The 13,272-nt window shown below is 50.6% G+C and overlaps 2 protein-coding genes across 3 annotated transcripts in view; one reads left to right on the top strand and one right to left on the bottom strand.

The window, feature by feature from the left end:
• The window catches only part of SYF2 (SYF2 pre-mRNA splicing factor), a 466,254-nt gene that overhangs the window by 323,961 nt on the left and 129,021 nt on the right, over positions 1–13,272 (bottom strand). The window lies entirely within an intron of this gene.
• MAN1C1 (mannosidase alpha class 1C member 1) overlaps positions 3,023–13,272 on the top strand; it is a 179,277-nt gene continuing 169,027 nt past the window's right edge. Inside the window, exon 1 of the mRNA XM_050791301.1 lies at positions 3,023–4,554. Coding sequence (XP_050647258.1) covers positions 4,015–4,554 — 540 coding nt within the window. The 5' untranslated portion in view covers positions 3,023–4,014. The remainder of the gene's footprint in view (positions 4,555–13,272) is intronic.

Genomic DNA, 13,272 nt, shown 5'->3' on the forward strand with positions numbered 1-13,272 from the left:
GTAAGGGAATTTCTGGAAGAGATTAGTAATTTAATCAGTAAATTGAGTAAAGAAGATCTGCCCTTACCAATGTGGATGGGCAGTATCCAATCCACCGATGGCCCAAACAGAACAAAAAGGAAGAGGAATGGCAAATTCATGCTCTGTGCTTGAGCTGGAACATCCATCTTCTCCTGTTCTTGGACGTCAGCTCTCCTGGTTCTCGGGTCTTCAGACTCAGACTGGTATTTACACTATCAGGCCTCCTAGCTTGGACTGGAACTACACCACCAGTTTTTTAGACCTCCAGATTGCAGACGGCAGACTGTGGAACTTCTCAGCCTTCCATAATCACAGAAGTCAATCTCTCATAATAAATCTCTTTTTATATATCTATATATAGCCTATTGGTTCTGTTGTTCTGGAGAACTCTAATATAGATACTTATAACTCATCCCAAGTCTCCTTGGTATTCTTATCTGTAAAATGGGGCTGTTAATAATTATCTACCACAAAGATTATTCTGGAAAGTAAATGAGACAATATGTATTTGGCACATAGAAAATGTTAGTTCACTGTTGTTCCATTCCCTGAGCCTCAGTTTCCACATCTGTGAAATGGGCATCTACTCACTCATTTCTTCATTCATTTACTGAGCAAATGCAGTGCCCATGTGGAAGGCATTGTGATTAAGACCTGGGCAGTTAGATAAGTTAGAGAGTTAGAGAAGTAAGCAAGCCATGGTGAAGAACGGAGCACCTGCTTTGGGAAAGCACGCCAATAGTCACAAGTCAGTGGGAGAAGAGCCACGGGATGTATGAGGTCTCTGGGGGCTAGAGGTGTGGGGCAAGGGGACACCCAGGGTTTCAGAAAGCTTTTTAGAGAGAGACTGGTATCTCCCTAGCAAGTGATGGTATCAACAACTTGGTGTGATCACCAACATCACATCACTTTGAAATGGAGTTACCTGCTGGGGCCTCTAGTTTTCGTAGCCTGAGTTTGAAAGGCACGTCAGTCTTGCTGCAGTCCCACCTTCTACCCTGGCTCACGGAGCATAGCAGAGTTTGGTCAGAGTGTCATATCACAGTGAGCATCTAGTTCAAACAGACATTTCCTTCTGAGATTCAGCTCTGCTCTTCTCCCTTCCTGGATCCTACCTTCACAGGGGACTGAACAGTGATTCCCCTACACTCTCAATGAGGAACAATGCAGATGACGACTCTAATGAATGCTGGCTCCCTGCCTGGTTCTCCAAACACATGGCTGCCCTTTCCTGCACTGAGACCCAGTGAGACGATGCTTGGGTGTTGGCGACATGGGTGAGGCCAGGCCAGGTCTCTGGGCTCCTGCACCCAAAAGGGTCACATGCTTATCTCTGACATGCACAGCTGGTTCCACATCAACCTGCCAACCAAACTCACCAGAGATTGAAATATCTGAATTAGAATTTTATATTTAAGCTGCGTGTATTTGTGGGATTGGGAAGGATTAGTCATCTCCAGTGACCAAAATGTTTGCACCTGTTACCCCACTTTCATTTTCAGTTGAGAGAAAGTTGCATGCCAGGGATATTTAAACATCGAGGGTGGGTCTGCTGTCAGTTGTCTGGCCAGAGATAGAAGGATGACTGAGTCCCAGCCGCCCATCCGCATCAGACCTCAGGGAAGAAGCAAGATTTAGGAGGAGAGAGCCTGCCTGGCCCCCTTCTTCTGTTGGGAAAGGCTTCCCTGCAGTATTTTCTGTCTCGTCAACGCTGCATTTCATTTTAAATGGCAGTTGAAAGTAGATATTTTCCCTCTTGCCTATTACAAACCTCTTAATTTGTCTCTCCCTCTGCTGTTATTTGTCTCTATAAAGTGTTTTGCATGAAAGACCCACACAGCACAATGTTGCTTCACCCTGGGTTAGGTTTAACAGGAAGGGAAGATGCAGAGACTAAGTCCAAGGAGGAAGGTGTGACAGCCTTGCGGTTGAGGACACGCGTGTCTGGGAGTTGATGCCCGGCTGTTTTTGGAGGTATCTGTTGCCTGAATGTGGGTATGCGGGTGCACATGTCCATGTTTGTGCTAATTTGCATATATGTCTATGCATACTGTGGTATAATCACTTGGGTGTCCATACCCAAATTAAGTGTATGTTTGAGTGCATGTACACACCCACATGCCAGTCTCTGTGTGCATATGGATCTATGCCCAGACGCACACATGTGCATATAAACACACGTAGGCATCAAGGTACACGTCCGTCACATGATGTGTGTGGTCTACTGTAGACACGCTCGGGGCGCTCTTCCTTTCGCTGCTTCTCAAGGCTGCGGTCAGGCTCCCTCCCTGCTCCACCCAGGGGCCCTGGCCCCGTTTAGGGTTGTAGGAAAAGGAAGGCACGCAGTGGTCTGCGGGGGGTTAGTGGAAACACCGCCTCCGCCGACCCCGCCGCGGTCACAGCTCTCTGGCTTGGCTCCAGCCACGAACAGCATCGCCGCGGCTCGGCGTTAGCGCTGAGAAGCCCGGGGCAGCCGCCAGGGCGCGGGCTGCCAGCTCCCTGACAACCCCGGACTGACACTGGGGGGCGAGAGAGGTCACCCAGCGACGGGCACAGCCCTCCAGAGCAGCACTGTCTCCGGCCCGCTTCCGGGGGCCACCAACCCGAGCCTCGCGGGCGGGTTGAGGGGTGGTCTCGGTCGCTCGGGGTCCAGCGAAGACTGGGCAGTAACCAATAGGCGACTGTGGCCCAACGGGGATCCCTCGGATGCAGCCAATGCCCTCGCTGCGCTCTCCGCCCCCGCCCTCGCCAGCCCCCCGCCGCTGGACCATTGGCGCCGGCGGGATCGGGGGTGCGCGCGACGCCGGCCTTTCGGGGAGGGCGGGGCTTGGAGCCGGGCTGCGCTCCCGCCAGCGCTCAGCCTCTGCCCCGCCCCCGGACGCGCGGCCCTCAGCCCCTCTGCGGCGCGGCGGCGGCGGGAGGGGGCGCGGGGCGCGCGCGTGGGCGTGGCCGGCGGGCGTGGCTGGCGAGCGGCAGGAGGCGGGGCGGCGAGGGCTGTCGCAGTGAAAGCCGGAGCGGCGGCGGCGGCGGGGACGGCGGCGGAGGCTGCCGGGCGGCTGTGCGCGCGTGTGGGGCGCAGGCTCGGCGGCGGCGGCCCGTCTGGAGCGGTCGCTGCGAGGACGACAGCTGCAGCGGGGGAGGCGCGGCCGGGGCTGCGCGCTCCGCGGAGCCGGCGGGGCCGGGAACAGGTGATCCCAGCGGGAGCCCCGCGCCCTACCGAGTTGGAGGGGCGGGAGCCCGCGCTCCCGGGCGCAGCTGCAGCCGCTCAGCCGCGGCTCCGGACTCTGGCATCCCTGCGCTCTCTGGGGTCCGGGGAAGCCCCCTTCCCCCGCAGGCTCGGAAGTGCCTTCTCCTGCTCCCTGGCCGCTCCCGGCGCCCGCTCGGCGGCGGAGAAAGTTGTGGACGTGTCCCGATAGTCGAACCGGGCGCTGTCGCGACCGGGCTGGGTGTGCGCGCGCTCGGGGCGGCGCTGACACGCCAGCCCCCCATCACCTTGGTCCCCTCCGGAAACTGCTTCTGAAGCTGAAACTTTGGGCGCCGACCAGCGCAGGCGGGAGCCCGGGGGGCGGAGGGCGGCTCGGTGCGGGCCTGCGGGCGCCCCTCGGCGCGGACAGCCGGGACGCCGCGGACGGCATGTGACGGCCCCGGAGGCCGCAGCGCGGGAAGGCGCGGGCCCCGGCGCGGCGGGGAGGGCTCGGCCGGAGGGGAGGCTGCGGCGCGCGGCCGGTCGCTGCGGGCCCGGGCCCCGAGCCGTGCCGCTCCGCTCGCCCGGGCCCCGCCGAGGCCGCTGCGCCCCCGCCTCCTCGCGGGAGGACTCACTCCAAACTCCCTGAACTTCGGGGACAGTCCCCCGAAGCGGCGAAACTCTCAGGGTTGGCAGCCCTGCCCAGGGATCCCCATCCCGGGCGGCGCTCCGGACGCCCTCTCCTCACCGCAGCCCCGCAGACACGTGCCTGGACTCCGAGGGCCTCTGGAGCCCCCGGCCCGGCCAAGATGCTCATGAGGAAAGTGCCCGGCTTCGTCCCGGCCTCCCCGTGGGGGCTGCGGCTGCCGCAGAAGTTCCTCTTCCTCCTCTTCCTCTCGGGCCTCGTCACCCTGTGCTTCGGGGCCCTCTTCCTGCTGCCCCACTCCTCTCGCCTCAAGCGCCTCTTCCTGGCCCCCCGGACCCAGCAGCCTGGCCTGGAGGTGGTGGCCGAAATCGCCGGCCATGCCCCAGCCCGCCAGCAGGAGCCGCCTCCCAACCCGGCCCCTGCCGCGCCGGCCCCGGGCGAGGATGACCCCAGCAGCCGGGCCAGTCCCCGCCGCAGGAAAGGGGGGCTGCGGCGCACCCGCCCCACCGGGCCCCGCGAGGAGGCCACGGCGGCCCGAGGCAATAGCATCCCGGCCTCCAGGCCCGGGGACGAGGGCGTCTCTTTCCACTTTGACTTCAACGCATTCCGGAGCCGCCTCCGCCACCCGGTCCTGGGAATGAGGGCGGATGAGAGTCAGGAGCCCCAGAGCCGAGTGCGAGCCCAGCGGGAGAAAGTCAAGGAGGTATGAACTCAGCCCCCACAATTCTTCCCACCAATTGCCCCCACTAAGGAGAAGATCCTCTTTCCCTTGCCTCAGTCACTCCTGGTCCCGGTGCTCCCACCCCTTTCCCTTGCCTCAGTCACTCCTGGTCCCGGGTCTACTTATGGCCCTGCAGACTACACTTTGCACCTTCCCCTTTCCTCCCAAGTGTCCCACCTTCTCTCCTCCCTACACAGTTTCCCACCACTCGGGTCAGTTAATCCTCCCCACCGTGACAGATGGCAGCTGAACCCCTAGACCAACTGCCCCCTCACTCCCAGACTCTGGTCTGTCCTGTCCAACCTCCAGCCCCAGTGAGCCCCACTCCTTCCCTTTGCGGAGTTGCTAATGAGAGAGGAGTTCAGGTTTCTTAGTGCACCCGCTTTTTGCATTTATGGACACAGAGTCACTGGTTCCATTCTTTTTCACTGTGTAATCTTAAGTCCAAAACCCCTGTAGGACCTGCTTACCTGAAAACCCAGGATTTAAGGGGATATTTGGTGTCCTGCAAATATTTTGTAATCTAGTAAGCAACCTACAAACCAGAGGATATTGTGCATTCTGTTTCTATTGAGCTTTGGAACAATTGTACACGATTGTACATAATTGCATGTGATGCAGGAAGAGATGATAAAGCAGTGGTCATGTTACGGAAGCTCCGAGGTTATTGGCTTAATGAAGCAGGTCTTGAGCTGGTTCCCTGTAGGGATTGTACGAGGAGGGATTTAGAAGGATCACTTTAAGTCTGAATCTTAGTTTAAGAAATCAGAAGCAAACACAAGCCTCACAAGGCTTGAAGACAGTTGCCAGTTTGCTACTGCTGACTATTCTGCTGGACCACTGTTAGAACTGCCTGCGTGCGGATGGTGCCCAGCAATGCAGAGGGGGCTGCAGTGACACCCCCAGGCCACGAGGGGGCCGTGGGCAAGCTGTGGGCCAGGGTCTCCTCCGTAGATGCTCTCCTCCCTAGATGCTCTCCCCTCCCCATGGACTCAAAGGAAAGAAAGGGCTGCTTTTGCCTGGACTTTTGATTTGCTGCAAAGAAGTCAGCAGGTCGGCCCTGATTTCCAGGAAGAGCAGGCAGCAAGGATCAGGACCTGCTCTGTCAAGACCTGCTCAGAGCCGATGGAGAGCTTAGCCAGATTATCCCCTTCTCCTTATCTGAACTATTCTCCCTTCCAGCACCCACCTCTCTTCCACTTTTTATCTCTGCTGTTACTTTGTTTGGAGACTTAACTAGCAATCACAGGATATTTTGTGAAGTTACAATAGGAAGCCACAAGGAAGCTGAGTGAGTGCTTGGTGTGTATGTGTGTGTGTGTGCATGTTTGTGTGCTCTCAGTTTCCAGATTCCTGTTGAAATCTCAGGTTGATTGAAAGCTGGAACTTGCAGTAGCTAAGTAAGGGGCATTAATTTCTCCCTTTCTTGTTAAGGAACTAAGCTGTTGAATACTCAAAAGCACCACCCATAGCTCTTTCTCAAAGCTGCTTCTGAGCACAGTGGCTCTTTTTGCCCCTCTCGGCCTCCTAGGAGGGCAGTGACCCCCGGGAAATTACATATAAATTGCATGCATGCTGTTTTTCATGGGGCATCCAGAGGTGCTATCGGATTTTCAAACTGCCCAAAGGGTTAAGAATTAACTACCGTCCTCCTCAGAAGAGATACTCTCTGTGTTTGCACTTAGATGGTGGTCCATTTCCGAATGCCTGGGGCTGGGAGTCACGGCAAGAAGGGCGGGCTGGCTAGTAGGGAACTTGATTTTCCCTCTCTGTGTAAGACAGTTTCTTTTGCCAGCAGAGTCTTGGATGATGCTTGCTGGAGTGACTGGAGGGCGGTAAGAGGGGTGAGGATTCTGTGCTTTGCAGGCGGGTATAAAATAATGTGATGGGAGAAGGTCTAAGTTGGTGGCCGGATGTCTGGATCTTTCTAGCTGGCATCTTCCTGCACCCCCTGGTACTAGCTGGAGGCATGCTGCATGTACTTGGAGTTAGTGTTCAGCTAGCCCTCTCTTACTAATCTTGAAGACTTTAAGCTTCTCAGAATGGAGAGGACTGGTTTCTGTGTTTTGAAAGCTATTGACTCTTCAGGCTTCCTGCCACTGACCACGCTCCCATTACAACCCGAAAGATGTAGAGTGGTTTTTGGTTTGGTTGTTAACACAGTTACCATTCCTGCTGTCCCACCCCAGGAAGAACGCATATGATGGTTGCTGGAGGATGTCTTTATTTCCTTCACATTTAAATTCTATCTGCGTCATGCCCAGGGGTAGATCATTTTAGAAAGGTGCCTGTTTTCACAAAAGGGACTGTTGCTTTCCTCTCTGGTTTGTTTATTTCCAGACATGGATTGATTAAATCCAAGGAACAGAGGGGGAGCTGGCATCAGATAAAAAAAGGCCCTGTTCTTATAATATTTTAAAGTGAAAGTAAATATCAGGAGAGAGTCAGAGAGGGTGATAAATGAGCATGAGTGAAAACTGGACGCTTGGACTCTGGATCAACACCGTGTATTCATGAGCATCCCGAGAGATGGACATGGTCACCAGGTCTGTGTTGATAAGATGGTTGAGGCTGCAGGTTCTGGACATGCATACGTCAGGAAACACTCTGTCACTAGAATCAACTATTTTTCCTCACTTTCCAATTTTGGAACCTTGGCAAAAGCAATGTGGCGGAGAGGGGAGACCCACAGAACATGGGTTGGAGTTTCAGCTCACTCTCAACTGTCTGACTTTGGGCAAGCCACCTCTCCTTCCTGGACCTTCTTGTACAATGGGGTGAGGGAGAGGAGAATAAGCTGGTTATAGACCCTCTTGCTTCTGGCCCTGGCCCCTAAGTGAGCTGCCAGTCTGGTCAGGGACTCCATAGCAGCTGGGCTTTCCGAACTCTGTTTTGAGATATCTTGTACTGGAAGTCAGGGACAATGGTGTGGTGGTAGTGGTGGTGTTGATGGGGTCGTGATATTCACTGCTGTATCTCTGTCTGGCACCTAGCCAAGAGTAGACATTCAGGCTGTTGATTAAGTTAATTATTCCCATTACCCTCAGCTTGGAATCATGAAGAGTAAAGGTGTTGGCTAGAATGTAAAGGGGTGAAGGCTTGGTAGTAGCCTTGCCTTTCAGATCTGAGGATAATATAGGAAATGGGGGATGTCATTCATAGGCGGGTTTCCTATGGATTCAAGTTCAAACAAACTTGTCTCACGCATGGAAATGTACAGCTTTTTCGGGTTATATCTCAGTGGAAGAATTCAGACTGCCCTGGGTCCTCCCCATGATTATTGGTTGTGTTTTTGTTGTTGTTTGTGTTTGTGTTTGTTTTGTTTTGTTTTTTAAGGCGGAGTCTTGCTCTGTCGCCGAGGCTGCAGTGCAGTGGTGTGGTCTTGGCTCACTGCAGCCTCCGCCTCCCAGGTTCCAGGTTCAAGTGATTCTCATGACTTAACCTCCCAAGTAACTGGGATTACAGGTGCCCCACCACGCCTGGCTAATTTTTGTATTTTTAGTAGAAACGGGGTTTTGCTGTGTTGGCCAGGCTGGTCTCGATCTCCTGACCTCAGGTGATCCGCTCGCCTCAGCCTCCCAAAGTGCTGAGATTACAGGCACGAGCCTCCGCGCCCGGCCAGTGCTTGGTTGTTGTTCTGGGGAACCTGTTCCTTCCAGTGAAGGGGGCTTGTTATAAAAGGGAATTAGGCTGGCTGGGGCACTGAGAACGCGTTGGAACTTGCCCTTGACCATATGGTGTTTTCAAACAAACCACAGAAAGGGCTCCTTCCTCTGGTCAGATGCAGCACCAGCACCACTCCAGAGTGCAGGGCTGGGTGAGGAAAATGTGGATTGAATTTCCCCACCTTCCCTGTGCTGTTGGCCCAGTGTTCTTATAAACCACTGTATGCCGCAGTTCTGTTAAGAATCCAAGCTGGGTCAAGTCGTAGCTGTTCCATCAACTCTGATTGGAAATTCCTGTTTATTACTGGACCTCAGTCTTCATGGTAAAACCAAGAGGTTGTCATTTAGGGGACCCTTCTGTCTCCTCCACTTCCACCTCTTTACTGTTTTGTTTATGGATTTGCCCAAGCACCTAGAATAGGGTCTGACATTTAGTTGGAACTCAGATACTTGAATGAATGGCTACATTAAAGATGTATAAACTAACAGTTAAGGTTGCTAGTGGCCAAGGCTGGGTCTTCTCCCTCAGGGTACCTGGAATTCCAAGGAGCCTCAAAGTAAGAGCTATAGTCAGGTTTAGAAGCTCAGCAGCTCAGTGACCCAGCAGGCCTTTCAGAAGTTGCAGCAATTTTCCAAGGGCAAATCTGACTTGAGGGAGTGGAGGTGGCACCCATGAGTAAAATCTCTCATGCCTAGATAGCAGGCATCGAAGGGTGCCTGTGATTTGGCAGGGAGTGCCCCAGCTCTTGCCCTCTGTGCCTGCTGCATTCAGCCGCCAGGGTATTGCTGGTTATGATATGTGACAGTGTCTGAATAAGTCATCTTGGCAAATGATCTTTGCTCCCCATTAACGGGCTGGTTCGTTAGTCATGTGTGGTTTTTTTGTGGTTTCTCTGTATATCTGATTTATCGTCACTAGTGCCAGGGACAGGTAGGAAAATTAAAAGGCTTTGTAGCATGTGAATCTGAGCCTGTGAGATGTTCAGGATAATTAATATTAGGAACAGCTCAGATTTAAATAGCTTTCCTTCAAAGAGCTCTGTTTGAGTTGCAAATCCATTCAAGATCCTTTCCCTCCTCCCTGGTCCTTCAGTCTCTTCGGTTTCCCTCTTGTCCTGCTCTACAGTACATTTAACATAGGTGGAGACTGGCCTGTGATAACTGAACAGGCCCCTTGGAAAACCCTTATGTCCTCAGCCCAGCTACACGCCTCCTCCTTCTGTAGGACAGAGTGTGCAGTTGAGTAAAGCTTAGTACTTGTCCCTACCAGGTATACAACTTAACTCCCACATGTTGGTTGAGTCTCTGCTTTCATTTCCAGTTGTACCATTTGAGGGAATTAGGCATTCCAGGAGCAATTGCTTCTCAGGCTCCGTATTCTTAACTCTGTCTTTAGTGTTAGAACTAGAAACAAATAGAAGGACGATTTTTAAAAGTCGCTGCCTATTTCACAGTACAGTTAGCAGAGGGAGGAGGGGGTAAGAATATAGATTCTCCTGTGGTTTTCACGGTGACTGATTTACATCCGAGTTCAAGAAATGCTTTTTCTCTAGCTTTCCCGGAAGACGGATCCATTACTCCACCAAAAATAAATATTGTGATATGTATCAGGCATACTTTGCTCAAAGGGACTTACATCTTTTCTCTTATTGAAAAAAATAAATCAGGCTTGCAGATTGTAAAGCCTCCGTGCAGGGAGCTTCTTGGTAATCCAGGTGAGCACCCAGCCTTGTGGATACTGACTCTGGCTTGGAAAAGAAACCTCTCTTTGCATCCCAAGTTGAATCTGTATTAGAGGAAGTGTTGGGAGCTTTATGCTCTCCCTGCATTGCTTTCATTGATGAAATTGGGAAGGGTTTCCCAAGGGAATGATGGAGGTAGGATAGTTGCCTCAGGCGAGCTCGTGGATTTATGATTACATTACTTGAAAATAGGGGCCATTCATGGAGCAGGGACAAGTTCGTGAGTCAAGGATTATTATTCCAGTTCTGTGCACCTGCAGTCCAAAAAGACCAGGCTCATCCAAACAATAAGCCCTGGTTCTTGATTCCCTACTATTCCTGGACCAAGCAAGGCCTTTATGCATAAGCATTTGCATAATTTGGGGGAAAAGAAACAACAAATATTCTTAGCTCTATATTTCCATGCAGATGATGGTAAGAAGCCAAATTGGAGACTCCTCAAAGAATTCCAGGGACTCAAGGACCTTAGCCCCCTCCCTCTTCCTCCTCACTCCCCCTTCACTCTGGGGGCTGGTCAGTAGCTCTGACAGCAGGGTTTTGGATATCTTAAATGTAGAGTTGATACAACTGAGATTGCTGTTAAGTCAGACCTGCTTTGGTGTCGCCGCTCTCAAAGAGAAAGGAAGCCACAGAGACCACAGCTTCAGTGTGGGGACTCAATTGCAGGTGTTTCCTCTCCTAGAAGGCTGTTGCCTAAGATTTGATTGAGAGCTCCTTACACTTGGCAGGCAGGTAGTCAGAACAGTTCTTACTCTGAATTTCTTGGAATCTTCTTTAATTAAAGGCTACCACCAGGGCAATTGTCCATCTGTTTTAGTGCAGTACCTTTAGTGGTAACTTTTACAGAAGAAACTTTGATATATTGATTAGTGCCCGCCTTGATAGATGATCAATAATTGTGCTTTTATCTGGCATCTTCTGGGAGTCAGCTGCTCCCAAGGTGAACCTTCCGGGCAAACAATTGTCACTAAATAGCAACCATTCTCAATGGCCAAATAACAGGAAGTTTTTCTCTCCTCCTCACACCTCTGCCATCTTCTTAAGCCTCATGCTGAACACAAATCATTCTTGCTGGCCTCGTGGTCACCATAAAATCCACTGTGGATGCGGCAATGTCCTGTTGAGGCTGATGGGATGTATCACGAAGACTGTTTGCTTCCCAGCTTCTGTTCTTTATGATCTTGTCTTAGTTTTTACACAACCACCTTGTGTTGTAGCTACTATTTATTTAAGTATAATTAATTAATACATATAGTGAAATGCACAGAATTTTTTTTTTTTTTTTTTTTTTTTTTTTTTTTTGAGACGGAGTCTTGCTCTGTCTCCCAGGCTGGAGTGCGGTGGCACAATCTCTGCTCACTGCAACCTCCACCTCCCGGGTTCAAGCGATTCTCCTGCCTCAGCCTCCTGAGTACCTGGCACTACAGGTGCGTGCCACCATACCCAGCTGATTTTGTATTTTTAGTAGAGACGGGGGTTTGCCATGTTGACCAGGCTGGTTATGAACTCCTGACCTCAGGTGATCCACCTGCCTTGGCCTCTCAAAGTGCTGGGATTACAGGCGTGAGCCATACCCGGCCAAATGCACAGATCTTAAATATACAGTTTGCTGTATTTTCAGAAATGCAGAAAACCATGTAGACCACAGTCCTATCATACACAGAACATTTCCATCATCGCAGAAAGTTCCTCTGCTCCTTGACAGACGATTAACCCATCATCAGCCTCTCATCTAGCCTTAATCACTGTCTTGATTGCCATCAGCTGAGATTAGTTTTTGCCTGTTCTAGAATTTCAGAAAAATGGAGTAGTAAGCCAGGTACAGTGGCTCATGCCTGTAATCCCAGCATTTTGGGAGGCTAAGGGGGGAGAATCACATGAAGATAGGAGTTCAAGACTGGCTTGGGCAACACAGCAAGACTCCCTCTCTCTCTCTCTCTCTATATATATATATATATATATAAAATACACATATATATATAAAATAATCAGGTGTGGTAGTGTACACTTGTGTTCCCAGCTGCTCAGGAGGCTAAGGTGGGTGGATTCATTGAGCCCACGAGTCTGAAGCTATAGTGAGTTTTGATCAAGCCACTGCACTCCAGACTGGGTGACAGAGCGAGACCCTGTCTCAAAAAAAAAAAAAAAAAAAAAAAAGAGAAAAAAAAAGTAAAAAATAAGTGGAATAGTACAGTACATGCCCTATGGAAAAGGCTTCGTTCATTGAAGACAGTAATGAAATTGATCCATATTGTGTGTATCAGTACTTCATTCCTTTTTATTGTTGAGATGTATTCCATTGTATGATTATACCCCAATTTGTTTATTCATTCACCTGTTGGCCTTTTGAGTTGTTCTGGCTATTGTGAATAAAGCTGCTATAAACATTTTACGTACAAGTCTATGTGTGAGCCTATGTTTTCATTTCTTTTGTATAACTAGGAGTGGAATTACTAGCTCATAGAGCAGATGTGTGATTGACTTTATAAGAAACTGGAAGCACTTTCCCCAAGTAGTTAGACCATTTTATATGCCACCAGCAATATGTGAGAGTTCTGCATCCTTGCTGACACTTGTTATTGTCAACCTTTTTAGGTTTAGCTATTCAAGATGGTGTGTAGTGACAGTTTGTTGTGGCTTTAATTTTTGTTTCCCTGTTAACTGTTGACATTGAATGTCCTTTCATGTGTTTATTTGCTATTTCTTTTTTTTTTTTTTTTTTGAGATGGAGTCTCGCTCTGTCACCCAGGCTGGAGTACAGTGGTGTGATCTTGGGTCACTGCAAACTCCGCCTCCCAGGTTCACACCATTCTCCTGTTCCAGCCTCCTGAGTAGCTGGGACTACAGGCGCCCACCACCACACCCAGCTAATTTTTTGTATTTTTAGTAGAGACGAGGTTGCACTGTGTTAGCCAGGCTGGTCTTGATCTCCTGACCTCAAGTGATCCTCCTGCCTTGACCTCCCAAAGTGCTGGGATTACAGGTGTGAGCCACCGTGCCAGCCATTTATTTGTTATTTCTATATCTCTCTTATAGATGTCTATTTAAAACTTTTGTTCCTTTTTAATGTCAAAAACTGGTCTGTTTACTGTCTTATTGAATCGCAAGAATTCTTTACATATTTTAGATACAAGTTCTTTAGCAGATATATGTATTATAAATGTTTATTCCCAGTCTGTGGCTTGTCTTTTCGTTTTCTTAATGGTGTCACTCAAAGAGCAGAAGGTTTAATTTTTATAAAGGCCAGTGAATCAGTATTTTCCTTTTGATGAGTGCTTTCTATATCTACTTAA

The sequence above is a fragment of the Macaca thibetana genome, chromosome 1 (assembly GCF_024542745.1).
Source record: "Macaca thibetana thibetana isolate TM-01 chromosome 1, ASM2454274v1, whole genome shotgun sequence".
Taxonomy (NCBI): domain Eukaryota; kingdom Metazoa; phylum Chordata; class Mammalia; order Primates; family Cercopithecidae; genus Macaca; species Macaca thibetana.